Below are 16,990 nucleotides of genomic sequence, written 5' to 3'. Positions count from 1 at the left end.
GTTAAAACGCCAATGCTTTGATTTAGTATCTTTTTACAGCATACACTTTCATAACGGTGAAGATGCTATTAGCTCCGTATACGTACAGACGGAACTTGAAGGTACCGTAATATACTTGGTAGTATTTCTTGGATTTTCAAAGGTGTCGCTTGCGTAAAAGCCTGTAACAGAGTGAGAAAAACACTGCTAAATGTGGCAAAATTACCACAGGGTGAAAACCATTTACCAACAAGGTGCGTGTGATGGTTATTATGTCGTTATAATGATACAGTATTCAATCTGATTGGATGAATAATTACCTTTTGGATGCACACATAAGCACCATTACCAGTTACTAAATTATGTGCGATACGTTTAATTCATATTTCCATGTAATATATACAGCAAAGTAGTGTCTACCAAAAAAAAACATTTAATCGGCATGTACGAATACAGTCTTCATATGTATTTAATTCGTCTTATATAGACATATCTTACAAAAATATTCAAAATGTTTAATTGTGATAATTTTAAAGGAATTTTAAAAATTTTGCTTAAATCCACTTCGAAAATCATTAGATATGTGTAGTTTCGATTAATTTTTAATTTTTATGTTTGACATTTTGGGAGCCGAGAGCAGTAATCGTTACGCAATGTTGTGCACTGGTGTTGATATTGTCCCTTGCAGGGACAATTATTGCTCCGAACACTTTTTGGAACCCCACCCCATACCCACTGCTTAAGATAAAGAATCAATGTCTATGTTCTTTTTATAATGCCAATGATGGCTTTTCAAGACTTTAACCATCTGTTATGACACCCTTTCAACATATTAGCCATTAGGAAGCTGTACTGGCCCCATACTGTTTATTACATACTTATCCCAATTGTATCATGTTTTGCTTAAGCACCTTCTAATTGTGAGGGTTATGCTGATGACAATCATGTTAATCTTGCTTCTAATGCTGGCAATGACACTGCCAGAGGTGAGGCAATTTCTGCAATGGAAAATTGTGTGGCTGAAGCACGTCGCTGGTTTTTAACGAATAATCTTAAACTTAACGATACAAAAACTAAATCGATTGTCATAGGTTCAAAGCAACAATTGGCTAAACTTCCTGATTTTTCTTTTCAAGTGGGGCGGCAACAATTCATACAGTTGATAAGGTTCGTAATTTGGGTAATATTTTTGATAATAATCTTTCACTTGACATACATGTTGCAAATGTGTGTAGAAAAGCAAGTTTTAGTATTCATAAGCTTTGGCATATTCGTAGTTACTTGGATGATACCTCATGTAAATCACTTGTTCATGCATTTGATACGTCACACATAGATTACTGCAATTCATTATACTGTAACTTACCTTCACATCTCATAGATAAACTTCAGAAAATCCAAAATGCTGCTGCCAGACTTGTAACGGGTACTTCCAAATATGATCATATAAAACCCGTCCTACATAACTTGCATTGGCTTCCAGTTAGAGAAAGAATATCTTATAAGATTTTATTACTCACTTTTAAATGTATTTACAACATTGCACCGCAGTACCTTTGTGATTTAATTTCTCTTTACACTCCATCTAGGCCGTTGCGTTCCTCGTCCCGTCTGCTTTTAACTGCCCCTAACATGAGAACTACAAAATTTGGACCGAGATCTTTTAGCTATGTTTCGCCAGTTTTATGAAATTCACCCCCTGAGATTTTAAGAATAATTGCAAGTTTTACCCTTTTAAATCCAAACTTAAGACTCATTTATACTGCAAAGCTTTTAATACCTGAAATCTTTTTATGTATTTTTACTTTTTGTTGTATTTTCTTATTGTTTTATTCTTCATCGTGTAAAGCGCATATGAATATATATATTTTATAGTATTTGCGCTATATAAGGAACCATAATAATAATAATAATAATAATAATAATAATAATAATAATAATAATAATAATAATAATAATAATAATAATAATAATTTTTTTGTTGTTGTTGTTGTTACACAATAATTAATCGAGAATGAAGCTGTTTTATAAGTCATCATATAAACAGCGTTTCTTACAGTACTGTTGAACTTTTACAGCAAACTTAAACTTATAAAAGAATGTTTCCGTGTCTAGTTGTACATTCCTTCTTGAGCAATCAGAAATACAAAACTTCATATGTAAAATCAGAAAATTATATGGACTATATTCCTGATATAGAAAACCAAAGAAAATATCTTCTTTCGAAAAGAAAAACTGCTTGTTCAATAGTCGTCTCTCAATATCTAAAATAAAATAGGAGACCAGGCTACAATCCCAAAAGAGGTGTTCAATAGTCTCCTCATGTAGTTTACAAAAAGAACAATTTGGCGAGTCTACCATATTCATTTTAAAAAGCAATTTCTTAGTAGGGATAATTCTATGCAAAAATTTGAACTGAAAATATTGCAAACGTGCTTCAGTAATACTCTTGTATGGCATCCTAAACAACATCGCCCACTGCTCAGATTTAAAAGAATAAACAGTGTTCCACTTATTAAGTGAGGTGGGCAAAGAGGTTACCCCTTTTAGAAAAACCGGATAAAGTATGTGGGAAACGGAATAATTACCCATAATTTTCTCAAGTAAGAGTTCACTGACAGTAGGGTTATTATCGGTATCCTGTAAGCCGATTTTCCAATGACGAGGAATCGCTTTAATTAAACCCCAGTAGTGAATAAACGAAAAATTACCAATATTGTAGGTTCTAACAAAAGTAAGGAAATCAAGAGGTCTATTATTAACATCAAAAAAGTCGGCAATTTTCATAATCCCCTTTTTGAACAGAATATCATAAAAAATGATCTTACTGTTAATTTTTACACTGGAATTATTCCAGATATACTCATTTCCAAAATTATTATTAGGTGGGGCATAAGATACTTCACACCAAGCATCCAAAACTTGGCGGAGAAAAATATTCTTAATAAAACTAATATCCGTTTTTGAACAATTACACTGGAAGAAGAATTTATTTCCATATGGCTTCAAAACGGTAGTGAAAAATATTTTCCAAGGGCTCTCATTAACAGAAAAATAACGGCGAACCCAAGTACACTTTAAGGATTTCATAAAACTATCAATGTGTGTAACCCTTAGTCCTCCTTCATCAATATTATTAATCATAGTACTCCTCTTAACCTTGTCAGGGCGCCCACACCAAATGAAATCGAAGATTATTCTTTCCACATCCTTAACAAAACTGGAGGGAGGGTTAGGTAAGACAAGGAATAGAAACACAAGTTGCGAAAGGGCAAGAGACTTAACTATGGTATTCCGGCCAATTGGGGTCATATCCCTGACAGACCACGAACGAAGGCATGATTTTAGTCGGGATAACTTTGGAGTATAGTTAAGCTCAAACAAATCATTTCTATTGTTCGTAAAGAAAATGCCCAAATAGCTAACTGGTCCACTGCTAACGGCAATACCACTGAATGAAGTAAAAGGCCAATCACGAGCAAAAGAGCCAAGAGGAAAAAGAACAGACTTATTATAATTGATAACCAACCCAGAGGCTTCCTTCAAGTCACTTAAAATTTGCAAAGTTTTCTGCAATGAACCTCTAGAGCTATCTAAAACGAAAACAGTATCATCAGCATACTGTAAAAGTTTGTAATTATAGTTTCCTACACAAAGGCCCCTTATTTCCTTATTATACAAAACACTAAGTGATAAGAGTTCTGCACATAAAATAAACAAATAATTATAAGGACTCAAGGGGCAACCCTGCCTAACTCCTCTACCAATACGGAAGTAACCTGTTGAGTAGCCGTTATTGATTACGCAAGCCATACTATTATTGTAAAGTACAGAAACCCATTTCCTAAAATCTTCACCAAAATTAAAGTAAGCAAGGGTTTTCTGAATAAAACTCCATTCAATCTTGTCGAATGCCTTCTCAAAATCAACAAAAAGCAAAAACCCTGAAATTTTACTGTCAGTTGTATAATCAATTAAATCCAAAATACATCTTATATTCTCGCCAATGAAACGACCCTTAATGAAACCAGTTTGTGTAGACCCTACAAGAGAAGAAATACAAGATTTAAGTCGAATAATAATAATAATAATAATAATAATAATAAAAATAATAATAATATAATAATAATAAAAATAATAATAATAATAATAATAGCCAAACTAGTTTTAAAGCGAGAGAAATAACACTACAAACGCTGTTTTAAATTTAAGAGACCACAATTTTCGCATCTGTCATGCACGTTTCTATAAGATAATTGATAGATTCTGCCATAAATTTCCCTCTCTTATCTTCAATTCCTTCATTAAAACTTTTGCTATTCCAAGATGATCCTGGCCAGAGGGAAGACATGTTAGCTTTTCGAATTATTCTGAAAGATTCATGGGAATAATGCACCGCCCACATATGTTTTGGCGTGTCATTCGTGGTGGCCCTGTGATTTAGCAATAGGTCACAGCTAAAGGGAGTTTTGAAAATTACTTTGGCCTCCATTACGACCCTCATGGTCTTTATCTTCCTGTCTTGGAACAACTTTTTCAATACGTGCATATCGGAAACGTGAAATTGTCCCAGGTAGGAGAAGACCTCGGGACTGTCGCGCCAATTGATATCAGCCATCAAGTTCGCAACACGTGTATACTCAGAACTGTTTGCCGATACGAGGCTAGGTGTGTATAGATTATACGCGGTGAATTCGCCACGGTTGAATGGTTTGGTACATTTAGGTAAATCAAATGGTAAAACATCGTAATCAGACATCCATCCGCCGCCAACTGCTGCCATGGCAACGTGTCTAATAAAACAAGACATTTCATACTCTTTTACATTTATCGTTGGTAATCGTTCAAACCTGGTGCGTAGAGATATATATTCCGGATGTTTCCGAGCGTCATCCTCCGATAACACTCGAGGACGCCAACCAGCGTCCGACCACGCAGATTTCCACGCTTTAAGAGTGACTTCTGCTGCGCTGAGTTTATCCACGGCTTGACCTTTTATTGGTTGATAATATGTGTAGATAGTGCACTCGCCTTCCTCTTGCACTGATTTATGTAAATCTGATTTGTTTAGTGAATCGATATGTTTCGCCTGTATTGTATTGTTCAGTTTTAATTCCAATTTCACAGTACAAGTTTTGTAACGTTGAGTTAATTCGTAGTTTTGATCAATCAAAGATGGATATTTGTCAACTTCAGTTAAATTGGTTGAATACCCGAGCACACAAAAGTCCATAGCGTATAACTCGATCATTTTCTGCCACGTCTTGGGCGTGTACATCTCGGAACAACTCTTATGTTTACTCGATAATTTATGAGTCTCTTTAAGAGAACTCACGTCAGTGTTTATCCGTCTACCGAGTTCGTTGATGCTCTCATTCCAATTTTCAAACACTAGTACTTGATTCAAAGCGAGGAGATCATTGTCGTCAAATATCATACCAACCTGTGTTTGAAGATGAACCTGATTATTGACGTGAACTTGTCCCCCGGGATACAGAGTCTTTTCGACAAACCAATCGAAAGATGACTTTGATGCTTCGCTCATGAATTTTTGTGTCCAAAGGGCATCACCACGATTTCCCAAGTTTTGAGAATAGTAACTCCATGTCGATATTAATCGAGAACATGGGTGGCGGATCATGCAAAATTTATGGTAACTCCGGAAGAATTCCTGGTCGAAGTCGTTTATGTTAGAATGACCACCAAGGTATACACCTCCGAGTGCTCTCCGTCTGTCGTCGAAAAGAAACGACGTTTCTAGAGATGTTCCTCCAGCTTTTGGAACGTGTATAAAAAGTAACTTACGTTCGTCTGATAAGGGCGCGTATTTTGGCTGCTTCACGAGATCGCGACGTAACTCGTTGCTATGGGGAATGCTATGGGGATTGCTACGGGGATTGCTATGGGGGTTGCTATGGGGGTTGCTATGGGGATTGCTATGGGGGTTGCTATGGGGATTGCTATGGGGAATACATGTCATCTCCTTTCTCAATCTCATCCAACCTTCAGCACATCGCCAGTTACCATCTTGCTTTTCACTTCTGCAAACTTGCATTAACGGTGAGCCGTTCTCATCTCGACTCACGACCTCAAAAGGCCAACCGTCTGGGCAACCGGTCATAAGTTGGACTACATCGGCTGGCGGCTTCGTTTCCTTAACTGCTCCATCTAAAGAGGTGGGTATAAATATATAGCATTTACATAGATGACTTTAAAGGATGAAAAACAAAACAAATTCAGATTTCATCCATTACATCGTTTAAATATGATAGAAAGCACTCTCTTGTTCAGGTATGATCAAGATAGTAGACGTGATTTCCCTGCTAACATCGGATCATTTTTCTATTCTATGTACAGATATTGGCAATTCACTAGGTAAAAATGTTAACGTTTAGAACTCCTTTAAAACGATCGCAAAAGTTCGTTTTGTTTCATGATGGATATCAAGTGTTAATCTGTTTATCACATAGCCACTGTCAATGATGGCATACTCCTATTGTCTATATTGAGTCTATATCATTTTGCCCGAGTGTTCTTCCATCTCAGAAAATGTGCCAGTAAGCAGCTGGAGAAAATCGTTTTTGATATGTTATCAATCAGGTTCTGGTTTGTTGTGGCTTGCATACTAAAGATCTTGAATGGCAGCGCATGTGGTACAAAAATCGGTTCGATGGAGGCAATGTTGCACCCTTTAAGGCCTACCAGGAGTAGCGTACCAACAAAAATCTGCAAGGCCATGATACAAAAACTTGGTGGTGCCGTAAATGGTCAACTTGTCAGCTGTCCAGTGATAGGTAGCGTTTAGCTAGTGAGAACTTCTGTTAGATAGAGAGATCACATTACTTTTTGATTTAGTGCGTAAGTTAATGGGGCTTTCAATAGGCGTATGCTACACAATGGTATACTCCTTAGCTTCAAAACAGAGGGTGCTGTCATATTAGTCCTAATGTGTGCGATCTAATCTCTTAATCAAAGCAAAGATTTGTAAAGCTCTGTAAAAGATCTCTCAAGAAAATTAATACACGCTTTCGATGTGCAGTTTGGCCGGTGAATTTTTTTTTTTTTTACTTTGCTGGATAGATCAATGTTTCAATCAACAGAAAATGGGCGACCGAAAGTATAGCATCTCTGCAATTTCAGATGAGAGTCGATACCACAGAAAGTCACAACATGAACAATGTACTTAAGGGCCCACCGGATAGCACGGAATAGCAGATGCTACAACCTTGTCATATGGTAGTGTAGTGCGAGAAAGATTTGTGTACTTATGTAGCAGCAGTGCGGTGTGATGAAGTTTTGCGTACTTGTGTAGTCATGTAGTAAAATATGATGGTGGCCTGCGTAGTCATGTAGTCAGGTAGTGCATAACGATGAAATTTGGAGTAGTCATTAAGTCATGTAGTAGTACAGCGTGATGGAGTCTTATGTACTTATGTGGTTATGCAGTGCAGTGTGGTGAAGTGTTGTGTAGTCAAGTGGTCATACAATGCAGTGTTATTAAGTTTTGCGTAGTCATGTAGTGCAGTGCGATCAATTGTTGTGTAGTAATGTGTTCATGCGATGCAGCGAAAAGTGCAGCTAATGACTAATGCTATTCTACATTAAAGGCAAATAATCTATTACAACATTTTAGGGGGTAGGGGTTATTACACCGTCATTCAAAGGAGAAGTAACCAAAGCATCGTCAGGAAATTATTTGAAGCAAATAGCTGTTACGAACGATAAATAATGTACAAACAAAGGCATTAAAAAGTAACAATAAACAAGACATCAATGTTCACAAATATTGACTCTGTGTAGCTTGTTAGTGGATCACTTGACTTCTTTACTTGTGTTAGACTACGCAGTCCAGTCACTCATAGCAGTCGCCGATCCTTGGGTGTTTTGGTTTGCTAATAAAAAGTGTAATTTGCACAACCTTAAAAATAGAAATAGTTATACAACTTATTCATACCTTGTTTGTACCCGTCGTTTAATAAAATATTTTTCCATTTTGTTGTAGTGTTGCTAAACGCGTTGATGGCCCTTTCCTGTGAAACTAGAGAGAGGTTTACCGTATAATATACTTTTTCTTTACTGTTGTGAGGGAGTGGTGGGGGGGGGGGGAGATATAAAACGAAGTATCATAGAGGGGATGCTTGGAGCTATTAAAAGTCTATAATTTCCAGGAGTTTTCAGAGGATGGGGGGATTCCGAAATTTGTTAGAATGGGAAATCTGATTTAAGGTTCTATAAAAAGTACACTGATCATGCCGATATGGCTTATTATATGAATATGCTCGTGTATTTAAGCACGACCGTACGGAAAGCCATTTTAACATTTAATCGGGAATTTTAGATATCTTAAATTGTTTCTTATATTAGATATCTAAAATTCTATTTCAGATATCTAAAATTTAATTCAAGATTTCTTAAATTTAATTTGAGATATCTGAAATTTTATTTCAGATATCTGAAATTGAATTCGAGATATCTAAAATAGATTTCGAGATATCTGAAATTCTAATTCAGATATCTGAAATTGAATTCGAGATATCCAAAATTGAATTCGAGATATCTGAAATTCTATTTCAGATATCTGAAATAGAATTGCAGATATCTTGAATTCAATTTCAGATATCTCGAATTTAATTTCGGATATCTCGAATTAAATTTCAGATATCTCAAATTCAATTTCAGATATCTGAAATTCTCTGGTAGTTCGAGATATCTGAAATTGATTTTAAGATATCTGCAATTATTTGTATATAGATATCTTAAATAAATTGGAGATATCTGTAATTTAATTTGAGATATCTGAAATTATTCCGAGATATCTGAAATTCCTTATTTAATGTTGAAACGGCTTTCCATACGACCGCAGATAAGATCCGGCCTGTTTTGTTTTAGAAACGTCGATTGTATAGTCAATACCACTGACCTCTACCTGGTAAAGGTCAGTGGTCAATACTCATTGCGTAAATACAAACTGATCGAAGAGTCAATACCCAGAACAATGATTCAGAAAAACCATATTAAACCTGGCATCAAATTGCTTCAGTTTATGCACTATTAGAATATTCTCAATACGATACAGAATCGCCAGCCTTTTGTTGACATACATGTACACCTTATCGTACTATACTGTTATTATTAATGTAAAAAGAGATGCCTACACACCTCGTGAATAGATTTATGTCAGAGATGTATTTTCATAACAAAATACAGCCATACCTCAGATTTGTGCTTTTATTGATTTAATCACCTGACATAATCCTTCTATGGTTTTTGCAAAGAAAAATACAAATGTAGATTACTTTAGAAAATTTGATTTACTCTGGTGAAGCTGGAACCAAGAAGGTTTCGCTCGTTACACCTTTAACGGACGGACACGTTCATAGTTATAAATTTGCTAATCGAAAGATGGGTCACGTTTGGCTTTAAGGCAAACTCAACTTAATTTGTATTTCACATGTTGATATTTAATTTCATTTTCATTTCACTTTTCAAGTTCGAACAATTGAGTACAAGAGAGTGCTGACACAGGAAGGATTGTCTCAAAATAAAAACCATATGTTTATATACCACCCACCAACCCCTCCCCTGGACGAGAATTTTTTTCCCAAACAGGTTTGCAATTACGGAGTTTTCAGCCAATCAGATTGCTCGTGACGTCAGCATAAACAATAACCATCGCTTGGAAGTTCGAAGACATATACTGAGTAAAACACTGACACTTGATTGAGTCTAGTTAAGGGGTTTCCCTTCAAACGCCCTAACTTTAATTTTAATACTTGGATTACATGTTGACCTCACTTATGATACATACGCTACTTTCTATTTGTTTCGTGTTTACATTATCCACGATTCTTGAGCCGTTCTATTGAAATCAGATTCGTTTCGTGGAATTGGTAGGCCTACACTAAAAGCAACTTCACGACGCGAGTTCACGGGTCTTGAGTGAATAAACGCAAACAGTATAGTGTATAGTGTGATATATTTCCGTCACTGCACTGTGTACAGAGTTTAATGCTTGGATTACATGTTGACCTCACATATGATACACACGCTACATTCTATTTGGTTCGTGTTTACGTTAACCACGATTCGTGAGCCGTTCTATTGAAATCAGAACTCGTTTCGTGGAATGGGTAGGCCTACAATAAAAGCAACTTCACGACGCGAGTTCACGCGTCTTGAGTGAATATACGCAAAATAGTATAGTGTATAGTATGATATACTTCCGCCACTGCACTGTGTACAGAGTTATAATACATATAGGCCTACGGCGCATGTGTGATGCACCCTGTACGACCCTTTCACTGTGCGATGTTATCCATTAATGCCTTCACAGAAAACTTCGATCAAAGTAGATCACACAATACTAGGGGTCACACTAATTAGCTTCAACAGGCTGATTTCACGACAACTCACGACAACTCACGACAACTCACGACAACTCAAGACAACTCAAGACAACTCACGACAACTCAAGACAACTCACGACAACTCACGACAACTCAAGACAACTCAAGACAACTCAAGACAACTCAAGACAACTCAAGACAACTCAAGACAACTCAAGACAACTCAAGACAACTCAAGACAACTCAAGACAACTCAAGACAACTCAAGACAACTCAAGACAACTCAAGACAACTCAAGACAACAAGTTTAAAATACCATCAAATACAATTGATGTTATCAGAGTATATCTGGAAACAATTCCTAACGTTGAATTGGACGACGTGATGCTATTGCGCTTGCGCAATGCCATCGGACCGAACCATTACACTACAGGTAAGTGCAATTTTTCAATCCAGAATGGTGCCCACACGCTGGTGTCAATGTATGATGGACTTGGCAAAAGGCGACGAGCGCCATCTAATTTTACTTAACTACTATTTATGAGAATCATTCGTTACTATACTACTACTAGTGTCAGTGCCGATTCTTGCCTACAAAAGGGCCCAAAATCTCAAAGATTTACTTGTTAACTCTAGGTTTCGCACTAACGAAGAATCAGCTAACTCTCAAGGTTCACACGAAGCTCTTTTAGATGCTCTTATAGATGCTCTTATAGATGCACTATGAGTACATAAAAACTCGTGCAAAGAAATAGATGCATTTTGAGAACGAGACTCTCATGCCGAATATAAAATATTCAAAGGCTTACTACTGATGAAGCTCCTCCTATAAAAGTTGAGAGCAGAAACCGGTCTAGTTGGTCATAAGAACCAATTATGTTTCACCATGAGGAGCATGCTATAAGTTCATGTTCCTCGGGCCCTCCTTTAAAAATACTTTAGGTTCTTGTCCACTACGTTGCGTTAGATAGTGTAAAACCGCCTACACCCCCATTTCATTTCAAAATGATAGTAAGCAAAACTGTAAAATTAATAATAACATATGTAAATTACAATAGAAAAACAAAAAGAAATAATCATTATTTTTAAAAACATTCAATGATTGACGGAGAGATTAGTAAAACCAGGCAAAATGATAGTAAGCAAGACTCTGTAAAGTTGATAATCACATATGTAAATTACAATTGAAAACAAAAAGAAATATTCATTATTTTTAAAACATTAAATAATTTTATTTGGAGTTGATTCACCATACTTTGGTGCCTTATTACTACGTCAACCCACCTAACCGACACTGTACACAAGGCAGTTCCCAAACCTAGCACAAACCCACCCATATTAAAAAGGTTCGGTCCGATGGCATCGCGCAAGCGCAATAGCATCACGTCGTCCAATTCAACGTTAGGAAAAAGTTGGCGATTTTTACGACAAAAACATTTTTCCCGTGAAAAATATGTATGCACGCTGGTTACAGTCAGTTTTAAACGTGTTTCCAGATATACTCTTATAACATCAAATGTATATGATGGTATTTTAAACTTGTTGTCTTGAGTTGTCGTGAGTTGTCGTGAAATCAGCCTGTTGACGCTAATTAGTGTGACCGTATCGTGTACTAAATATGTCTAAACCAATTCCAAACATATCTAAATATATTTACGAAATGCTACGGGTAATTTTGAACGGGTATATCTTCGTTGCAACAAATGGATGCAGAACCTCGAAGTGAAGGTTTCTATGGTGATGACGTAACTTTTCCGACCAATCATGAACAAGTATTTACGCACACTTGCAAACATGTTTGGGAAAAATGTGTCCCCCTGGACACCTCCACTTAATGTCCCCATCTCGATCTCGTATTCCCCCTATTTTTTGTCAAGCCGATTGAGTGGCCCTCCTATAACCAACATGCGTATACTGCTTAAACAAGCCTACTGTATGTATCGTCGGTCGTATGACGTAGTCTATACATATGTACCCAATGTAGCACACATGGGAACACTTTGCACACTTATCGATTATTCTTGCAAAATTAGCTCTCAATCAGAAGTTCAGAAAAAGGAAAGCTGGTACGCCACGTTAAATCCAGCATGCAATATTGTTTGATTCCGCTGAGACGACATAACATCTTTAAAGAAACGAAAAATAATGTGTTTTACAAACCTTGTATGTCTTCATAGGAGCTTCCGTTAGGCCCGCACACTTCCTTATTTCTCGTGAAACTATTGATTTGTTCAATCGATACATGTTTCAAAACATACATACAAAACAACGACATGAGTAACAGTTCCGTTAACAGTAGTAATGAAAGAAAGAACGAACGTTTTGAATTACCGATGACGAAAAGGAACATCTTTATTGCGAAACTGTTATTTTCCACGTGAGAAATTAAAATGAGTATATGTATATTTATCTTAAATATATATCTATGAATATTTATCTATAAATATATAAATCTAAAAGTCTATATCTAAAAAAAGTGCAGGCTGTTATATTTGTCCGTGGAAAATTCTCAACGCATTTGTTATCCGTAGGAATATATTTTGTTCGACGTGAATGATTACAAAACCAATTTCCTACCCACTGCCGAATATACTTCAGTCTATATATGGGTTACTGACATGGGCGAGGTTTTCTTTCATATTCACCACTGTCATCTAGTACCTCATTGGCTGGACATTCAACCAATCACAATCAACTAAATCAAATATGGAGACCACGTGATCAATTTCGCTCCATTTGAGCTCGTAGTCTAGTCAATCGACCTGCCTGTCCTATACTGTAATTATGCGGATGAGTGAACTGAAAAAAACGTGGCAGTGTAGTACAACCCTTCAGCTCCGCAAACGAACGAGATTGATTATTTTGTCAAGCCTTATGCCGTAATATTGGAAACAAAATCAGTAAAAGTTGTGACTCGAGAGATGTTTAATGACACTATCCATATCTCTTTAGGTAACTGTGATATACTCCATACGTCAAAGTGCCAATTTTGCACACGTTTGACAAAAACATGTAACATCATGTTAAATTTTAACTGCACGTGAACAATTCTTGTGCCGAACCCCCATCCACCACCATATTCCCAACCCAAATAACCCGCACTTTGATACAAAATCTTTAGTTTGCGATGTTTCCAAAATGCTACCACCTTTAATAATCAATTTGCCGACATTTCCACGATTCTTTAAGCACGTTTTATATAGGGAAGGGTGCGGGAAATGGGCGTTAACCTTACAATGACTGACTACAGAGACTTACTACTGTAGTCTCTGTGTTCTTATACTACAATTATTTTCCCTTTTTGAACACATATAACAATACGGGAAAGGAGAGATTCGGGATTGCTCAATTCATTGTTCTCTACTGGAGTCAGTTACCAATTTTACTCTCAGCAAAATGGTTCTCCTAAAAGAGCGCAGTGCACCCTCGCATCTTTTTCGTTGATGCATGGATGTATTATAAAAACGTTCGAATATACGTACTGCCTGCCTAATTGCTTGTGTACATTCTCGTGTCTTCGAAGGTGGCACAAAATAAGTATTTCGACTACTGTTGCCCAACGCTCTTTGGTGTTTTTAGCAAAAGTATCATGCAGTCCTATTTATGTCAAAGTTTCTTTTGTCGATACGTTCCTTGTGTAATTAACCGATATAAGAAAATTAGACCTTTACACTTTTGATAATTCACCGTTCTCGTTAGTTTATTCTTATTACTTGACAACATTTCAAGTTCACATGGTTATTATAATTATAATTTGTTCCGATAGACTATTTATTTCGCATATATACCTAAAAACATTCAGACATATTTTGTAGGATTGGTTCTTAAAATTTCATAAAAATACACACTCGTCAAGTTTCATTTCACATAAAAATGATATAGGACATAGGCTTTCAAATGTGAAATGTGTATTGAATTTGTTACATTTCCAGTAGGACTGCATTCATTATATGGAGCAGGGAGTGAACAACAAATTTTTGGCAAGGAAACTAGAGTGTGTGTAATGTATTGATATGGAAACGTATTGGGTGATAATGTATATGTGTACACCTTGTATTGACCTGGAAGTGACCTCTTGAGTCTGGTAAGCAATAAAGCAGAAAGCGATCAAAAACCGTTGTGTTATAATCCTTCTCAATCGGTCAAATCGAACCCGAGACATAACAGTGTTGCTTTGTGCCCAGTAAAGTGGAACAACATACTAAACACAGCATAACCAAAACGTATTATTTGAGGTATTGTTTTTTTTTTGTTTCGACTTTGACCTCAAATTAACTTTGACTTTATTAAAGACCGGTAGCATTGTTGTCCTTACTAAGGTGGACATTTCTAGTAATTGTGAATCTTACCAAGCTTTACTTTTGGAGAATGTTTCCTTCGTTAACCCAAATGACTTTTGAACCCTTTCAAAACAGTATGGTTCCTCTTCTCCCCGAGACAGACCTGCGTACTACATATCAATTATTCCACACTATACACTTCACGTGAAATGTATAACTCAAAAATCAAACCAATCATTGCTCGTTGCAGTATCTGCCTACTTAGTTGTAATAAATCCCAAATTTCCAATTAAACATTATTAATAATAAAGCCCATAGAATTTGTTTCAATATCCCTATAGTTATATCTCCACTAGTCATTACCGCTTTTTGAACAGCTTATTATTTTTAACAAAAAAACATTGAAAAAACCCTCCTTCTTGATCCCCTAATCCACTACCTCTTAATCAAATACTTAGTTCATAAAATCTACGCTAAAACTAATCATAAAAGTTCCCCTAGATACCTTAGATTTTTTAAACTGGGATGAGGCTTCAGCCCTGGCATGTGGAGGGGGTCCCCTTGTTTAGGAACCCGGTGGCTAGAGGCAGGGGTGGACTGGGTCTTTAAACCAACCAATGTGTTGAGACTAGTCTTTATTTATGCTTTTAACACCCTCCTCCAGTTTTGCTCCTTTTTGGGGGGCATTTTGAAATCTCACTCCCTAAAAATAACCAAAATTGCCTCAATATGATACCACTACTCTTTGTGACCTGAGCTTAGTTGCTCAGAGCAAAGCCAACAGCATCAAACGTCAATGGATGTATACTTAGGCCACACTATACAGTTACTGAATGTGTCAATTTAGGGGCATGAAAGAAGTTGACACGGCAGACATCTTTGTGGTCAAATTCTGCTCAATTGCACGTTGCGTAGGCACTGAACAATAACCAGTTTTTGGTCATTACATTCCCGAGGAACTACAGATTCTGTACAAAATGCATAAAGTTGTGTGATTTGGATTTTTCGTTGATAGACATCGTTAATCAATTCTTAAGTGCCTCAATTATGAGCCCACCATGCTACGTGGGCTATATTTTCGTTTTCAGGTTCTGATTATTTATCAATTGGAAAATGCCATAGATTTTTCTATGGGATTTTGCATACCGTTCGCGGTTATTCTTTAGCGCTACTTGGCCTAGCCTAGTGCTACGTGTTTGATACACGTGTTCCTACTGTGGTGGATAATTGACAAATAATACCAGAGTTAGAGTGTAGAGTATAAAGCCTCGGAGTCTTTGACATATACCGATTTATTTTACATATCATCGATTTAAATTGGTATATGTCGATTCAAACTAGTATAAGTCGAATTAAATTGGTATATGTCGCTTTAATATACCGATTTAATTCGACATATCATCGATTTAACTGGTACATGTCGATTAAAATTGACATATACCGATTATTTTACTTATCATCGATTTAAATTGGTTTATGTCGATTTAAACTGGTATAAGTCGAATTAAATTGGTATATGTCGCTTTAATATACCGATTTAATTCGACATATCATCGATTTAAACTGGTATATGTCGATTAAAATCGATGATCTGTCGAATTAAACTGGTATATGTCGATTTAAATCGGTAGAAGTCAATTTTAGCTGCTGGAAACTGGTATAAGTCGAAGGAAATTGGTATATGTCGATTTTAATCGGTATATGTCGATTCCCCACGATTTGAGACTGATGGCCCGCCATAAAGCTGAAGCCTACGGAACTTTGTTCATGAGATTTTGTTTGATTCTACGGAAGCCCATAAGCTAATTTACAAATGCCAACAGCCTCCTATTATAATAAGGCGTTACGCACATGTTATTTGATAGCTGACTGGTCGGTGGGAGATACGGTAGCTTATAAAATAAGGTTTCCACAATTTGGGCCTCTGGTGACCCCAAATGAACTTTGACCTCCACAAAAAAAATGATAGGCTGTGCGTAAATTCAAATCTAGTTATTATTATTAAGCAAGGGAGACAACATGATATAGGCATCAGCATAGACATCTGTTGTTGTTTTGTTTGGTTTGGGGTTTTTTTTTGGGGGGGGGGGTGGGGGATAGTTTCCTCTATTAAACCAGGAGTAATATCTATGTATCCATGAAGATTCAATGCCAGCATTTAATATCCTTATTCAAGAAATATTTAGTCATCGGAAATTGTGTACTTTAATGTTGCAGTAGTCAAATTTTCACTTGTACCTGTGTACAGTTCTGTTGCTGATTTCTTGAACAGGTTTTCTATAAGACTTGATCCCATTGGAGAATAAGCAATGTGATTGTTGAATGACTCTTCAATAGTTGGCTTTCATTGATTTGACCTGTTTGCTTATTCAGGATGTCACAGAT

The 16,990-nt window shown here is 36.4% G+C and overlaps 1 protein-coding gene across 2 annotated transcripts; it reads right to left on the bottom strand.

Moving 5' to 3' along the window:
* Window positions 1–430: 430 nt before the first annotated feature.
* On the bottom strand, window positions 431–12,905 carry LOC139958731 (uncharacterized). 2 transcript variants are annotated; one of them, XM_071956028.1, is made up of 3 exons: window positions 12,486–12,905; window positions 7,934–8,017; window positions 431–6,147 (listed from the first exon to the last, which is right to left on the bottom strand). In XM_071956028.1, the coding sequence occupies exons 1-3, from the start codon at window positions 12,673–12,675 to the stop codon at window positions 4,187–4,189; spliced, it is 2,235 nt and encodes a 744-aa protein (XP_071812129.1). In that variant the 5' UTR covers window positions 12,676–12,905; the 3' UTR covers window positions 431–4,186. The 2 variants fall into 2 exon arrangements, with proteins under 2 accessions (XP_071812129.1, XP_071812130.1); XM_071956029.1 differs by lacking the exon at window positions 7,934–8,017.
* Window positions 12,906–16,990: the final 4,085 nt, after the last annotated feature.

The sequence above is a fragment of the Apostichopus japonicus genome, chromosome 18 (genome assembly GCF_037975245.1).
Source record: "Apostichopus japonicus isolate 1M-3 chromosome 18, ASM3797524v1, whole genome shotgun sequence".
In the NCBI taxonomy this organism is placed as follows: domain Eukaryota; kingdom Metazoa; phylum Echinodermata; class Holothuroidea; order Aspidochirotida; family Stichopodidae; genus Apostichopus; species Apostichopus japonicus.
The sequence above is the reverse complement of the archived record's forward strand: the minus strand, read 5'-3'. Positions and strand labels throughout refer to the sequence as shown.